Source organism: Calypte anna, chromosome 1 (genome assembly GCF_003957555.1).
Source record: "Calypte anna isolate BGI_N300 chromosome 1, bCalAnn1_v1.p, whole genome shotgun sequence".
NCBI lineage: Eukaryota > Metazoa > Chordata > Aves > Apodiformes > Trochilidae > Calypte > Calypte anna.
In genome coordinates, this window is record NC_044244.1 from 144,657,795 (window position 1) to 144,675,191 (window position 17,397).

At 43.7% G+C, this 17,397-nt stretch overlaps 2 protein-coding genes across 3 annotated transcripts in view; one reads left to right on the plus strand and one right to left on the minus strand.

Annotated features, from left to right (window-relative positions):
* Positions 1 to 125: 125 nt before the first annotated feature.
* TEX30 (testis expressed 30) lies at positions 126 to 8,716 on the minus strand. 2 transcript variants are annotated; one of them, XM_030466357.1, is made up of 5 exons: positions 8,646 to 8,716; positions 5,189 to 5,419; positions 3,570 to 3,621; positions 1,810 to 2,018; positions 126 to 613 (listed from the first exon to the last, which is right to left on the minus strand). In XM_030466357.1, exons 1-5 carry the CDS (start codon positions 8,661 to 8,663, stop codon positions 440 to 442), a joined length of 684 nt encoding a protein of 227 aa, XP_030322217.1. In that variant the 5' UTR covers positions 8,664 to 8,716; the 3' UTR covers positions 126 to 439. The 2 variants fall into 2 exon arrangements, with proteins under 2 accessions (XP_030322217.1, XP_030322224.1); XM_030466364.1 differs by lacking the exon at positions 8,646 to 8,716 and adding an exon at positions 8,555 to 8,585.
* Positions 8,662 to 17,397, plus strand: part of METTL21C (methyltransferase like 21C) — a 34,831-nt gene continuing 26,095 nt past the window's right edge. Inside the window, exon 1 of the mRNA XM_030458614.1 lies at positions 8,662 to 8,687. Coding sequence (XP_030314474.1) covers positions 8,662 to 8,687 — 26 coding nt within the window. The remainder of the gene's footprint in view (positions 8,688 to 17,397) is intronic.

Here is a 17,397-nt window from a genome sequence, read left to right on the forward strand (position 1 = left end):
GCAGAGCACTAAGTACTGTATGCAGTGATTTGCACAGAAATACAAAAAGAATGCTTCCATGGTATTAAATACTTGGTGAATTTTCTGTCTTTCCTTTAAAAGGAAAGACTCTACAAAAAGGATGCAGACAGGCTGGAGAATGTCCAGAGAAGAGCCATGAGGATAATCAGAGGACTGAAGCACCTACCACGTGAGGAGAGACAGAAAACTGGGTTTGTTCAGCCTTAAGAAAGCTTAGGGGAGACCTTATTACAATGCACCAATACTTAAAGGGGGGCTACAAATAAGATGGAGACTCCCTGTTTACAAGGAGTTTTATTTGCATTTACACTTAGACTTCTGAAAGCATCTTAAAAAAATATATGTCTCAGAAATAACAAACTCTTAATTTGCTGCACATAGGAAAAGCTAAACAAAGACACTGCTAAAACACTGCAAATCATTTATTCTCCAGTTCAGTATTCTCTCTAAGCCAAGTAAAAACTTGCACATTTATTTCTTCCATGACATCATCTGCTGTTCGTCCTTTTACTGCCATCCCATGGTTTGCTTTGTCAATCCAATGTATTTTTTTAGGGGCTTTCATCTGGCTTGCCACACCTTCTAGCAATTGCTATGGATAAAAATAAGAGTAAGATGTCAGAGAATCAGCTGCTACAAACTGCAGCTCCTAAATGTTTCTCTCTTTGCTGTGCAACACATAGCTGGTAACTATTATAACCAAAATGGATCTGGGCGCACATTAAAAACACAGAACACACATAATGATATTGTGTTCAGCAATGGAGTTTGCTCAAATGCTCACCCTCACTCAAACACAAAACAGCACAAAATTAGAACTTAAAAACCTACAAAAGTCACATCCCTGTGGAGGCTCCTTCCCCATGAAGGAGGACAAGGGCATACACTTTTACTACCAGTGGGTAGTATTACAAATAAAATGAAGGAACTTCTTATGTCAGATTATTCTACAGAGGCAGAGGAGCAATTCAGTTCCTTAGAGACTGGCTTTGTTAAACTTTGTCAGCAAACAAATCTAAAAACCATCTGTACAAAGTCTTAATGAGCTCCCCACTATGAGGGCACTTCAAAGATCTGCTGGTTGTAGCCTGGCTTATTTTGGTGACAACTCCTCACAAATGCATTATAATTCTTTAGAAACTGTCCAAACACAAAAAAAGACAATTTTTTGGATGCAGTCCCAAATTTAAGAGCAACAGATAACATACTTATTTGCAAGAAAACAAGGCAGAAACCCACTGCATTCTGATCTCTGTGCACTTGTTCTCAGTGTCTACAAAAAGACTGCTTTCTACCACAGAAACCTGACTTGTGGGTAGAACTGGTTTACTAGAATTTGTCATGAAAATGTGACAGATGTGTACAGGTAGCACAGCATAAACAGTGATTGTTTTGTAACGTGAGGTGGTTAACACAGAATAGCACATAACTCACTCCTTCCATAGGTTGCTTTTAGTTTGTACAAATTCATCCTATAAAAAAAAAAACAAACCCAAACAACCCAAAACATTTAAATTAGCAGTATTTTAGTGCCCTGAAGAGGAGTTCACTTGGATCAAGGATGATCCAGAAGTATTAAGCAGCAAAAGAACGCACTCCCAAGCTTCTTTATGTTGATGAAGTTTCCTATCCCGGGCTTCCTTCAGATAAAATATACATATATATATATATAGTTAGAGAAAGCTGTTAACAAGAGTCACAGCTGTGCATACCAGTACAAATGTCACTCAGACTCATTCCTAGCCCTCCACACTGCCTCTTCACTGCAGAATTTACAAGGGTACTCACTTTTTCACACATCTCATCTGCTGCTCCCGAGACAAACAGCACTGGACACTTGATAAGTAATAAATCTTCATCTTGGAGCTTGGACTGAAGTTTTGGTCGATGCAATGGATAAGATAAACATATTAAGCCTTGAATGAAGCTGTCATCATCATCCTCCTGGCCAAGATGACGTATCACAGATGCAGCAGCTCGTGAGCCCATGGAACGGCCTTTCCCCCAGGTTAAAAGGAAAAAAAAGTGTATTTCTGTCACTTCATCTACATTCTGTTTAGGAACCAATTCCTAAAAACAATCCAACTGAGTGTACTTGAGCACACCAGTAGTACAAGATGCTAGGGATGCTTTTCACCTACTTCACGAAAAATATTAATCCTAATTTCAACTTTATCTGCTAAAATACTTGTCTGGTTGTATTATGTTTTCACATCTCCATTTAAATAACAAGGGAAATTAAAAAGAAGAGAGAAAGGGGGAAAGGAATGGGGGAAGGAAGGGGGAAGGAAGGGGGAAGGAAGGGGGAAGGAAGGGGGAAGGAAGGGGGAAGGAAGGGGGGAAGGAAGGGGGAAGGAAGGGGGGAAGGAAGGGGGGAAGGAAGGGGGAAGGAAGGGGGAAGGAAGGGGGGAAGAAAGGGGGGAAGGAAGGGGGGAAAGAAGAGGGGAAGAAAGAGTGGAAGAAAGAGGGGAAAGAAGAGGGGAAAGAAGAGGGGATGGAAAGGGGCAAGGAAAAGGGGCAAGGAAAGGCAGAAGGGGAAGAAAAAGGGAGAAGGGGATTATTTTTCATAATAAAATATGAACTTGTAGTGTGAGGGCAGTCAGTAACAGTAAGGGGATATCAAAATATCTCAAAGAGGCATATGAACTGACAATGCTCTGTAACTGAGTTTTACAAGTGGCTGATAACCAGATGGATTAATCATCAGGGCAGATTTGGTTTCACTTAGTCAGAGTAACATTTAGGGTTTCCCATATCAAGTTATCACACAAAACACACACATCTACTTCCTTTTTCCACATAACCTAACTGATTTTCTATCTGCTGCTAGGTTTTATCTACCAAAACCTGCTTTGGCACAATGGCTTTCCCCTTACCAATAACTGGAATTCTTCAAGACCCACAGGTGACATGTACCATGGATTATGAGAGAACTCATGCCCTGTATCTTACAAGAGGTAAGAAAGTTTTCTCCTAAAGCACCTAGAAAACAATCTGCAATAACTGGAACTCTTCAAGACCCACAGGTGGCAAGTGCACATGGATTATCAGAGAACTCATGCCCTGTATCTTACAAGCAGTAAGAAAGTTTTCTCCCAAGGCATGGGAGAAATGCTGCTGCTGGATGTTCCCATTTGTGACTGGAGCCAGCAGTGACAGAGCTGAGCTGCACAGCCACCAGGGCTGGAGGCATTAAGACACCCAAATGCAGCTCTGTACCTGGGCTTGGCACCTGTGGCAGTGTCTGTGGCAGTCAATGGACTGGTATTGAATTAAGGAAGGTTACAGAGCAGTCAACTCTTTGTAAAGAAGGTCCTGCCAGCAGAGGACTGAATTTCACACTCAAGGCAATACTGGCTAGTTGGAGTTTATTCAGTTGGTTTCCTTGTCATACAGCAAGCTTTCAGTGCCCACCTAAAACTGAAACCTCCCATCCACATCTGTTTATTGACTTCTTACCAAAGTGAGGCAGACTTAAACTGAATAATACCCATTACTATCATTAGGGGCAGTACAAGAGAGAAAATTATAAATTATAAAACCAATACCTGCAAGGAAGACACCCGAAAGTTTATAATCATCAGAATGCCTTAAGTATTCCTAAAGAAATAAAAAAATGAGAATTAAGGCAGCTGAAGTGGGGATTTGTTTGCTTGTAGCTACTAAACACAATAGGAAACTCTTTCAGAACTGTGGATTAAACAAAGAACAGATACATACAAGTTGCTTTTTTTTCCATGCAAAAAATTTTGTAACATTTTGCTGTGAACATAAGCAAATTCACATTAGCTCTCAGCAAACCTAAAATTTCAGGTGGCTTATCAAATTACCAAAACATAAATGGTTACTGTGTATCAACTCAGTCCTAGTAAGAGGCCAGGTGCACACACTTAGCCCATCAAAAGACAGTATCAGTGACCAAAATGCCCTTCACTCAGGCTGAGGTCACTTATTTCCAATGAAGAATTTAAGACACAGTCAGTCTACCTGGGAAGATAAAACTGAGAAACACTTTTTTTTTTCCAGTTTTTAGGAGATAACTAATAAGATGCTACCTTGGCAGAGGTCTTTACATTTCCTTTACACAGCATATTAACTCACTAAAACCATCATGCTTCTTTAAAAAGGATTGGTTAACAGATCCACATTAAACCCAGAAAAGTCTAATTTCAACTTAATATAGACATAATCACAATTACATTGTACAAATTAATTCCTTAAGAACTGGACTTAGTTCCTCTATAAAAATATCTGATGCTAAATGCAAAACGTTCAAGCTACCTTCCCATGTCCCAGTAAAAGCAGCTAGGTAATCAGGAGAAAATTTCCACTCTTTCCTATATGCTCCAAAACAGGAAGATACTCTAAGCTGACACTATCAAGGGTTGGACTCGATGATCTCTGAGGTCCCTTCCAACCCAGCCAATTCTATGATTCTATGATTCTATCAGAACAAAAGGCTGCTGGTTTTAACAAAAGAACCTTAAGAACACCTTAAATACTGCAGCAGCAGCAAGAGATAAACACACACAAAGGACCGGTTCAAACTGATCTGGAAATCAAGGATAATTATTTAGGTTCTAGAGCTTCCATCTGCTACTCCCAACCTCTTTTGCTTCTGCTCCTGTGACCCAGAGTCCCATACTCTTTCCCCAAAGTCCTGCTCTCCCAGCTGCCAACCCTCAGAGGCCGAGCACAACACTCCCAGGTCAAAACTCCCTCTCAAAACTGCTTCCAAAGCTGTCTCTTAATCCTCTTCCCCTCACCAAGCCCTTCCATAACACCTACCTCTTGTTTCTATCCTAAATACTGCATTTTTTCCTAGCCATTTTTCCACAAAACATCCTTGCTTTCATCACATCCCCTTCTCCAGTTTTGATTTTTTTTTCCTCCCAGTAAACTCAAACCTATATATTTGCTGCAGCAGTTTTAACTATTGCCTGTATAAAAGCTGCTGTTTCTGCTCATGAAACTGCTCCATTTATCTAAACCATCATTGCTAATTTTCCCATTGCTGCTTGACTAATAGCTGGTGGTAATTTAAGAAAACCAGAAGCAGACAGGATTTATTTTACTTCTGTTTTTTTGTGGTGTGGTTTTTTTTGTTTTGTTTTTTTTTTTTTTCATCCATGGATCTAAGATTTGGCATAATTTGGTCACTTCTTACCACAACTGTTTTGAAGGCCTTAGTCCTATGAACAATGTTGAGGCCTTTACAAGTAAATCTTAGGCACAGAACTCCATGGGATGCAAGATAGGCTGCCAAAGACACTAAGTGAGGGAAATTCATATCTCCTCCAGCTCCATGGGTAAGAATCACTCCGTAAGTTGATTTCTTCTCTGGGACAGAAAAGATAGCATCCAGATACTTGTTTCCAAAAGGTATTTTCACTTTAACCTAGAAATAAAACAAATAAAAAAACATAATTAAAAAAAAAAAAGAGAGATAAAGCATGTCCCCAGTCTACACATTATGATGAAGAAAAACAGGTCAAGAAAGAAAACAAAATTGCAAGTCCACTTTTATTGCTTCTGTTTAACAGTAATAACTCTTAAGAGGTAGAGGTAACTCTACCTCTTTTCCATGCAATAACAAACAAGTCTTGTTATCATTCACATCTCATTTTCCCCAGTAGAAAATGAAGTATTCCTAGCTTCAAGGCATAAGCTGGAATGCTTCTTATGTTCTCTTTTTATATGTGTATCTATTTGAGAGCTAGCTTGAATATTAAATCTTCCTTAATATGAAAAATTAAGCTTTCCATAAGACTAAAATAAATAGGAAATACGAACTCTCCTCTAATTAGTTTCCTCTAGTGGAAAAAGTATTTTTATCTCCCATCTCTCACATACATTATTAAATAAAAGGGTTAAGAAAGCCCCAAAACACTCATTAAAACCAAATTACTTTGTGTCTGTAGAGCTCTATGGAGCATATAGGATCAAGAGAACACCATGCTGGCAGCAACCATTTAATGCTGTAGCTATAGGATCCATAAACAAGCTTCATTCAGAGAGAAAAGACCAAAAAAACAGTATTATGAGAAAAGCATTTGAATACAATCATTTTAGATACTATCCACAACTATAAGGAAAAAAACAACAGGAACTACTTTAAGTGTTCAATAATAACTGATGACAGATGGTACAAGATACACATTTCATGGATTTGTATATTCTAAGACGAGGGAGGCACTTAGTCTCCAACTAGCAACCTAAACCACAGAAATACAGGACATGTAGACACAGCCCTGCAGCCATTTCCAAATTATACAGCAAAAACAACTCAGTGGAGCAGCAGCCTGCATACAAAGACCAAACTTTCCCCAAGAGCAGGAGAGGACCAGCAGAGGTTCAGACAAAGCCAGCTCCAGGCTAATGGAGGCCCTACAGTGGTGAGAGACCTGGAGGAGCTGCATGAGACACAAGACCAGCTGATGTGGAGCTGATGTCCCCTTGCAGCAAAGAGGAAAACATTCCAGGGGTGGGATGAAACACTATTTCACATCAGTGCTGGCTCTGCTTGCCAGCAGACCTAGAGAGGCACCACACAAGGAGGGTGGAGGTTGTCAGTGGCCTCATGGAGCTATACAGCCTCTGCCCAGCTGAAAGGGGTGGGGGATGCCAGCAGGATGGCAGTCAGATGTGTGGCACTGCCTGCAGCCAGGCCTGTCTGTACAGACACACAGAAATAAGCCTGAAAAAACAGAGCTGCTCATTGCTCAGTGCAGGCACCAGGCCAGGCAGGGCTCAGCTGGCCAGCAGCTATGTTCACCCCTCTCTTGGTAAGGCAGAGGTGGCAGCACACCCACCCCATGCCCCTTCCTCAGCTTTAGGGGTTCCTCAGAAGGGAACAGCAGCTCCCACAGCCTGCAGCACCTTACATATCCAAAGGCAAAACAAGCTCTAGGACCATCCACGTGGGTGCTGTGCTCCATCATCAGCCCCAGCTGCTGCGCCAGACCAAGCACTGCGGCATCCACAAGAGTGATATAGGTCATTAACTGAAACAGGTAAAATTTTAGGAAAAATCACCTAAGAGAGAGAAAGAGACCCACCTAAGAGAAAGAAAGAGACCCACAGAGTATGAACAGAACTTGCAAAACACCAACACAGAAAAAATTAGAAAAAAGCATTTCCTTAGTGTCCTGGTTTGGGCCAGGATAACGGTGATTTTCTGTCTTTTACTTTTGCTTTCAGCTAAGTCTCTTGTAAGCTGACATTAACAGCAAGTTTTTCAGACAGTATCTGTTTCTAGGACTGATAACACTCAATATTTATAGTTACAGCTAGAGACTGGTGTGCAGAGCCAAGGCCATTGCTCAGTTCTGAGGAAAATTTTGCCCTCCGGAAGGACAGAAGGAGTAAAAAGGTCACACCTGAAATCCTCCTTTGGGGAGGAATGGACAAGATAAACAGTCAAAATTGACCAGAGTATTCCATCCCATACATGTCATACTCAGTATAAATTTGAGGGTCAAACCCTTCCTGCTTCCCCTTCTTCCCCTGTTCCCTGTTTTGCTTCAGTATCCTGGGAGGTTTCCACCCATTTGTCTGCCTGTGGTCCTGATCCGTGCCAGCCCATATCTGTGTGTTCCTGCCTCCAGTTCCCGACTGCTGCTGACTCCAGGAGTCCAGCCTGGACTTTCCCAGGGCTGCCCTGCAGCCTCGGTGGTGACGTAAGAGTTACTGGGGGAGGAACGTGGTATCAATTTTCCTGTATATTTGTATATATTTTGTAATTTTTTTTCCTATTTATCATTACTGTTTCATTAAGGTTGTGTAGTTTAGTTTCCAACCCATAAGTCTCTCTCCCTTATTCTCTCTCCTTTCTTTCTCAGGGAGGAGAGAGAGATTAATAGAGAGCATCTCTCATTCAGTTTAATTGCCAGGCCAGTGTTAAAACTGTGACACCCAGCAGTCAATAAATAACCTGTCCCTGACCTGCCTGCAAGACGGATGAAAGCCACGGAGTTACTGCCACAATTTATTTCGGTGTGAGAACAGGTACAGCCTTGAGTGCTAAGTAGAAAACACTAAGTAATTTGTGTACCTTATTAACATACTGTTAGCATACCATTAGCATAGTAGAATTCCCACCCATAGGCTACAGGAACCCCTACAAACAAAAAGCCCCCTACCCTGTAAGCATGCCTGGTAGAATTGTTACGCACTTTCCTTTTAAATAGAACTTGTGAACCAACCACGTACACGTATAATAGAATATAATTCTAGATGTAACATAGTAATTTTACGTATTTCTATGTACAAAAGCAGCCCCTGAGTTTCAGGGAGCTAAGCTAGCTTTGTGGGACACCACCTGGCTCCGCTTTCCGCGCAGAACTGGAAAGTAAATCAAATATTTGGCCCCTGTGTGCGGTCGGGCCTTTTCCACACCGTGTGACGAACCCCGCTTTCGGGACAAGAGCAGCCCCGGGCCGGCCCCAGTCCCGGCGACCTCGCGGGGCTCCCTGGGGGCCTCGTTAACCGCCACCCACAACCTCCGGACTCCGGGCACCCCACTGCAGCTCACCCCAGGCGGTGGTCCCGCCGCCGGGAGGGGTGGGAGGTCGGGGGGGGGAAATGGGGACGGGGAGTGTGAGAGCGGGCGACAGCGGCCATACCTCCGCCTTCCCGCTCATGGCGCTCCCGGGTCGTGCCGCCAGGTGAGTGACAGCTCTCCGGTCCTATCACCGCCCCCAAAGCCTCTCCGGGGGTGGCTACTTCGGTGTCTGATTGGCCCAGGGGGGAGCCAGGCCCCGCCCCCAAGGGCGGTACTGAGCAGCGGGGTCGGTGGCACCTCAGCAGTAGGGTGGAAGCGTCCGTTCCGCGGCGGGAGGGGATAGGGAGCTGGGCTGAGTAGTGGTGCAGAAGTTTTCTGTCTTAGAGGTTCCATTTTGCGTCTGCAAAATGATTTTGTCACTGTGATCGAGGAGACAGTCCGTGATTGGTCCCACAAGGTGTCAACATAGAACAAGTCTGAATGAATGGGGAAATAAAACAGCATACAAAATGTTGGTCACAGAGGTGAAATAAAAATTTCCGGGTGCTCTTGTGATGATCGGTGTCTGAAAGTGTATTTTCAGGACAAACATTTAGCCACAAATGCTCTCTCTGCTGTGGTCATAGGTACAGGAGGAAGAATTCCCTCTCCTGGCTTTCCCTGCTGCCATGAGCCACAGAATGACTGAGGCTGGAAAGACCTCTGAGATCATCACATCCACCCTATGGCCTAACACCAGCACACTGCCAGACCATGGCACTGAGTGCCACATCCAACCTTTCCTTAAACACTTCCAGGAACGGTGACTCCACCACTTCCCTGGGCAGCCCATTCCAATGCCTGATCACCCTCTCCATGAGGAAATGCTTCCTGATATCCAACCTATACCTCCTCTGCAGCAGCTTCAGGCCATACCCTCATCCTGTCACTTGTTGCCTGGGAGAAGAACCCGACCCCCCCTGACTACACCCTCCCTTCAGAGAGTTGTAGAGAGTGATGACGTCCCCCATGAGTCTCCTCCAGGCTAAATAACCCCAGCTCCCTCAGCCTCTCCTTACAAGACCTTCCCACTTCACAGCCTCCTTGCTCTCCTCTGGACTTGCTTCAGCACTTCAGTATCTTTCTTGAAGTGAGGGACCCAGAACTCCACAAAGTACTTGAGGTGACACCTCACCACTGCTGAGTACAAGGGGAGAATTACATCCCTATTCCTGCTGGCCACGCTATTCCTGATAAAAGCCAGGATGCCGTTGGCCTTCTGGGCCACCTGGGCACACTGCTGGCTCATGTACAACCATCTGTCAAGCAGATGGTGCTGGTTCTCCTGAGAGTGAATCTACAGGAATAACAATTTGGCTACAGTGACAGCCTTTGGTGCAATACCTCTCCTATGGTAAAATGTCCCCTAAGGAATTGGTAAAGGGATTTCCATTTTTCCATGTAATTTAAAAGAGTAAGTGATTTAGAGTAACTGGTAAATATTCAAGGATCACCTCCTCCAAGCACAGGAGCAATGCATCTCAACCAAAGGGGAAGTCAGGAAAAAACATCAGGAGGCTGGCATGGATGATCAGGGAGCTCCAGGACAAACTCAGACATAAAAAATAAGCCTACACAGAGTAGAAGCAAGGACAGGTAGCCTGGGGGAATAGAGAGAAATTGCCTGAGCAAGCCTAATTTCTATGATTCTGGCTGGTTTTTTAGTAAAATTAGCATTAATATTGGTCATAAGTTCTCATGATCTGATTAAAACAACTGGAATATAGAAATCAGTTCCATTTATTTACATCATGCCATTATGTTTGGGTTTTTTTCTGTACAGGAAAAATCTCTGGAACTGTAGCTCTGCCCACCTTCTTGAGAGAGTAATTTTTATATAAGCACATAGTACTATAGAATGGTTTAGGTTGGAAGGGACTTTCAAGGTTATTAAGCTCCAAACCCCCTACCATGAGCTCCAAACCCCTCACCAGACCAGGCTGCTCAAAAGTCCACACAGTCTGATCTTGAACACTTCCAGGGAGGGGGCAGCCACAACTTCCTGAGCATCCTGTTCCAGTGTCTCACCACCCTCACAGCAAAGGATTTCTTCCCCATATCCAATCCAAATCTTCTCTTTTAGCTTAAATCTCTTCCCCCTTGTCATGCCTTTATAATAAATCCATCTCCGTGTCTTTCTTGTAGGTCCATCCTCTGCTACTAGAATGTCACTATAAGGTCTTCTTGGAGCCTTCTCTTCTCCAGGATGAACAACCTCAACCCTCTCAGCCTGTCTCCATAGGAGAGGTGCTCCAGACCTCTGATCATCTTTGTGCCTCTCCTCTGGACTCATTCCAACACCTCTACCATGTATCTGTTCCTGGGATTGCCCTTACTCGTGTGCTGGACCTTGCATGTGGCATTGTTGAACTTCATGAGTTAGGCATGGGCCCACTTCTCAAGCCTGATGAAGTCCCTCAAGGTCTTGAGGTACAGTGATCATCAGTATTTCACTTTACCTGGTGACCTGGTGACCTGGTTTAGGTGATCCTGCCTTGGCAGAGGGCTTGAATTTGATCTCTTGAGGTCCCTTCCAGCCCCCAACATTCTGTGATTCTGTGTGAAAGTATGGTTTCTTAGATGAATGGTATCCTTTTATAACTTTGAAGTTACATCACTCCTCAAAATAGACATTTACTGTGAAAACAATAGATGATGCATAATAAACTAAATTTATCATCACATATGAAAATTATTATGAGAGGTATGTGATTTGACACGTCCCAGTGAGAATATATATATATTTTGTTATAATAACCTATACACTGAAGTAAGCACTTCTGACAGGTTTGATATGCCAAAGACAGCTGGGTATGAAGAAACTGTGGCTGTTTATCAAAGAATGGCATTATCCCTGATCTAAGCTTGGGACCTGCTAACTTTCAGCAGCGCATCAGACAATTCCTGTTCTTTTCCTTGGATTATAAATACAGCTTTTCGTGCCAGAGACTTAGTTTTATACGCAACAGGGACACCGGAGATGACCTTTCCCAGTAATCTTGTGTTGAAATGATTTGGTTTGAAAAATCTATAGAAATAATTATAGAAATATAAAATAATTCTTGGGGTTTTCTTTTTCCTATATTTCAGTGCAAAAGAACAGAAGGCTGAAGGCACACGGGGATGAAACAGGCCTTTTTTTTTAACTTCTTGATAAAAGACCATGAAAATGATTTTTTGTTTCTAGACTATTTCTCTACAAAGTTAAACTCCCACTCTGAAATAGACACTTGGATGTGCATACACAGCAACACATACACATGCTGTGTACACAGGTTATTAGAAGACATGGATGTGCTGGAGCGTGTCCAGAGAAGGCCCATGAGGATGATCAGAGAGCTGGAGCACCTCTCCTGTGAACACAGACTGAGAGAGTTGGGGTTATTCAGTCTGGAGAGGAGGAGGCTCTGAGGAGACCTTATTGTAGCCTTCCAGTATCTGAAGGGGGCTACAGGAAAGCTGGTGAGGGACTTTTTAGGATGTCAGGTAGTGATAGGACCAGGGGGAATGGATACAAACTAGTGGAGGATAGATTTAGATTAGATATTAGGAAGTTCTTCACCATGAGGGTGGTGAGACACTGGCACAGGTTGCCCAGAGAGGTGTTGGAAGCCCCATCCCTGGAAGTTTTTAAGGCCAGGATGGACAGGGCTCTGAACAACCTGATCTAGTGGGAGGTGTCCCTGCCCATGGCAGGGGAGTTGGAACTAAGTGATCTTAAATGTCCCTTCCAAACCTGAAAATTGTATGATTCTATTCTAGTTCTGTGTTATCAGAAACACCTTTACTGAGTGGAGTGGCTGAGTGCAGCTGCTCTGGGGCAGAGCTGATCTGCAGCGGAGCACCAAATCATCTCAGCTAACAGGTTTTTTTCCTTTTTCTTTTCTTTTTCCTTTTTTTTTGCTTTTTCTTTTTTTTCTTCTCTTTTTCCTTTTTTCTTTTTCATTTTTCTTTTTCCTTTCTCATTTTTTCTTTTTTTCTTTTTTTTTTTCTCTTTTCTTTTTCCTTTTTTTTTTTCTTTTCTTTTTTCTTTTTTCTTTTATCTGTAGTTTTGGTTGCAAAATTTAGCAAAGACATGCATACAAGATTAAATATTGTATGGTGACCACACTAAGAACATTCTTTGAATAAGGCTGTGAAAGACCTGCTCTGACTATGCTGGGTTTTTTCCTCATGGTGGGGTCAGTCAGATGGGACTCAGATTAAATTTATTAATCAAGGCTGTTACTAGACTGTACAGAAATGGCTCTTAGAGCCATTGCAGAGGTTCTGATAGACTGGGAAGAAAGATTTGGGCTTGTTGTGGGTAGTAACACTCACATTATACGCGTGGTTCATTTTAAATCCAGAATTTAAATAAAGCTGAGCCTTACAAAAGCTTCTCTGATATGACATTAAATGTGTTCTGACCTATTTATTCTCTAAGCTTCTTGCTATGTGACATTAACCATGTCGGGTATTCTGACCTCCACTTGAATTTATGGGTTGCATGCCACAAAATCTGCCTTCTCTCATTTATTGCCAAGTGGAAAAATCCTTCCTGAGATCCTGCAGGAGCAACGAGTTACCAGAGTCTACGTGACAGCTTTTATCCCCCAGACATGTTTGTCACTCCTTTTCCTCAGCGCTTGCCAATCAGTAGATTATTTGACATTAACAAGTTTAGAAGGAAAACGAAGCACAGGACTTCATCCAAAGTGTGTACTTAAAAAGTTCTGTAGCTTCACAGGACTTTTGTTTATGTGAGACTGGTCATCCCAGTTTTAACCTTTGAACTTCAGGACACATGGCCTGGCTTTGATCACCTGGCTATTTCAGCAAGGGGAGCCTGATTGTTTACTTTGGAGATTGGATTTAAGATCACAAACCTCTCACATGTCTGTTCTGCAATAAATCTCATTAGCTGAAAGACAATCATAAAAAAAAAAAAGCCTCTCATTGCACTTCAGCCTTCTGGGAAAACAGTAAAGATAGTAACATTACATTCAGATGTTGGAGGACTCATTTCCACAGGGAATTCATTGGTCTTTGCCAATGGCAGCAAGTCAGACTACAGATGTCTGAGCAATGACACTGGGGACACCATCCCAGGGGCCAAGTGGCAGGTCAGAAGGAGGCAGGTTTGGCAAACAGCACCACACCTATGGCAGCCTCCACCCTGCACATGAGGTTATGGCCTTGTGATTTATAGCTTGAGGGACAGGGGCAGAGCTAACAAAAGGGGTGCTGAGAAGGGGACCTAAGGAAAAATCATCTGCAGGGTGGAATTTACGGTGCTATTTGTTTTCTGTTTTAGTGGGAAGGAGAGAAAACAGCATTTTTATACACTGTAAAGGGCATATTTGCTCCCTGTGGTTTTTTTGGGGGGGGTGTTGTTTTCTTTTGTCGGATGGCTTTTTTGTTTTCTTTTCTTTTGCTTTTCAAAGGGAATGACTACAGGGTTTGTGAGTTTAGAATTTTGACCCCTGAGGAAACAAATCACTTCCAGATTCAGGGAGGTCTATCAGCCCTCAGTTTGGATCAACACCACATTTAGCCTGCTGTTGTACTGTGGCCAGATCAGTCTCAGGTGTCCAGCTGTATTTGTTAACTTCTCATCCTCTTGGCTGTGTGGTTTGCTTTGAGCTCTTGGCCATGTCTAAATGCTGGGCTGTGATTATAGGCCCTAAAGTGGTCTTTACCCTGTCTAAACCACAAGTCAGGTGTGAACTTGTCTCAGCACAGAGGGAGGTCAGTTCAGGTGACTTGTGAGATCAGTCAGGTCATTTGTCAGATAGGAGTTGGAAGAGAATAGTGGTTTTACATCAATGTGTTAAAATTCTTAAAATCCATGACCATAGAAATGAGAGACTTGAGACACAGAAATGAGAAATGAGAAGGCAGCTGTGTCATTTGGTCCTGTCCCTGCCCGTGCAGTGTTCTGTGACATTCTCTGTTGTAACTGTCTATAACTTTTAGACTACATTATGGCAGTAGTCATTGAGTTTGCAGTGACACTGCCCAAAATAGGGGAAGGGAGAGGCTGTACCAATAAAAATACTCTAATGTTAATCTGTTAATCTGCTAATCTTCAGATCTCTTACTCCCAGTAAATTTGTACATATACTGAAGAATATCATTAACATCTGATGTTTGTCCTCTCCCTCCTCTGCCTAGGACGTGTGCAACCAACCCCCTATCTTCTATTGAAATAAATTGTTTGTTTTCTATTTGCACACTCCATGCAGGTTACTGCATATTTGCTGTAATGCTCATATGACAAAGCATTTACGTGCTAAGTCCCAGTCCCAGGGCTTGTCTGTAAAATACTGAATACTGTCTCATAATGTTCAATACTTCCCAATGGAAGGTCTAGCACAAACTCAGCATTTAAGTCTTGCTAAAGCCCTATTTTGAGATCTTTCATAGTATTACATATTGCAGGAGCCTTGTCTCTGCAAGTGGAGTTGGCAGAGTTCATTCACTGTGAAGTAATGCTTGTGTTAATAGCTACAGGTAGGGCGACTGGGAATCCATTTCTGGAAAACCTGTGATCTTGCTGATTTCAGTGACCTCCCTGGCATCCTGTGAAAAAATCTCACATGACATCTTTAAGAGTGACTAGATCCCTTGCTGGTCAGCTGCTCCCTTCAGAAAATTCTTCTCCGGGTATTCCCTGGACTGCAGAAATCCCCATCAAAACACCCCATCAAATCAGAAGGCAAAAAGCAGCAGCTCTGAAAACAGCCCAAGTCTGTAGTGCCTTTGTTGCAGGTAATTGCATCAAAACCACTTCTAGATTGGCAGCATCAGACCAGTAAAATGTTGTGGCACAGAGGTCAGCTTGAGCTGTTTTCATATGGGGGTTTGAAGCCTAAATAGACTGAACCCTGTGCTGCTGCAAGGAGCCAGCCACCAGCACATGGAGTAAGCTCGGGGTAGGAACACACAATGATTATCTCCCTGGACATCTCAGTCCTTTGAGAGCAATCAGTCAGCAATATATGGATAAATCTTTGTACAAGGAACACAGAGTTTACAAAAGGCATCTGGTGTGCAACTTGGGCAGAATGTTCATGACTAATGCCATGGAGGTGAGGGCAACACATAACCACGTGTGCTGAGGGGCACGAGTAACCTTGGAAAATGTCTGCATTTGTGCAGGGCTGTGCGTGTCAACAGCAGTGTCCTCCTTGCTTCCAATATTCAGATGTTGAAAGACTCATGTTCCCTGGGGAAGATGACATTTCAGATATGCCTCTCAGGCCATGCTTGTTATACCACTGGTAGGCAACCCCTGAGGCACATCTTTCAGCAGGAGGTGTGCAGGTCAGGGAGTTCACTCTGCTGATAGGAGACTGGGTCTGTGGTGATATTGGAGACAGGAGTGACCTGGGTGTAGCACAAAGTTCTTCTTAGGGACCACTTCTCTAACTGCTCGCAATGCCTAGCTCTGGAAGCACCATATTTCTTTATGGAGAGGGTGATCAGGCATTGGAATGGGCTGCCCAGGGAAGTAGTGGATTCTCTGTCCCTGGAGATATTTAAAAAGAGACTGGATGTGGCACTCAGTGCCATGGTCTGGTAACTGCAGCAGTAGTGAATCAAGGGTTGGACTTGAGGATCTCTGAGGTCCCTTCCAACCCAGCTGATTCTATGATTCTTTGATATCCCAAAAAACAATTTGAGGCTGCCCAGCCCAGCAGACTGGTGGGCTTTGAAGTGTTTCCAGGATATGATCAATAAATTGCTGAGTGCCTGCAGGAAGGACTAGGAGAGCAGCACTGGCAATGGTTGTGGAGGAGAGGGCCAAATGGATGAGGTGACCTCCATCACAGGTATGTCCAGGTGTCCCTCCTGGCAGTGGAGAGATGCAAAGCCTGTGCTTCACAGCTCCACAGCTTCTGTTCCCTGGATGGGGTCTTTTAGGCAAATGAGCACCACTGCCTTGTCCTCAGCTGACCAAAGTGCTGTTACCAGGCAGTGAGGAGAGGTGACAAACCTCTTGGTGGCAGAAGGCAGCCCTGGTGTGCACGGAGGCCTCTAGGATGGGCTGTGAGGGAAGAGAAGATGTCTGGATTTGTCTTAGTTTCAGTCACTGGAGAGGAAAGACACTGCTGGTACCCTCCTTGGGATGGGGCAAAGATTCATGGTAGGACCACGAGAAGTGCCGGACCTCCCACTGCTGAAGAAAATCTTTGAAGGTTCCATCTTTCCATTTTCTTCTGACTTCCAGAAGTCACAAGCATTTGGCTCAGCCCTGCCATGAGACAAGACTGACAGTTGGACTTCCTGATCTCAGAGGTCTTTTCCAACCTTGATGATTCTGATTCTATGATTCTAAGGTGTCCACATCCCATTGGAAGGTGGACATGAGAGGTTATACTCCTTTTAACTTCTCTCCTTCCTCTGTCAATGTCTCCCCAGTCCTTCTCCTGCTCTTGTATCCCTACAGTGAGTTGCTTTACAGTGTCCCTGTAGAAGGTCTTGCTGCTTTCAGAGAACTGAATGGGAAAAAAACTAGAAAAAGAAAGATTCCCTGCTTTGCTCCTGTAGGGTTGTTTTCCTGGCCATTCTATTATTGAATGAGCTTGCTGTGGGGAGCAGGAGAGAGCAGTGAGAACAGCCTGGTCCTGCAGGTGACACTTCTGTCTCTCAGAAGTGCTGCAATGGGCCAGCACACCCTCCATCACCTTTGGGTGGCACACAAGAGAATGTCTTGACACTGTGTTGGGCCAGGGTGGTGGGGGTTTGGCAGTGGGAGAGGGGCCACAGGGGTGGTTTCTGTGAGGAGCTGCTGACAGCTCCTCACCTGGACATCCTCTGGCCAAGGCCAGGTGGTAGATACCCCACTG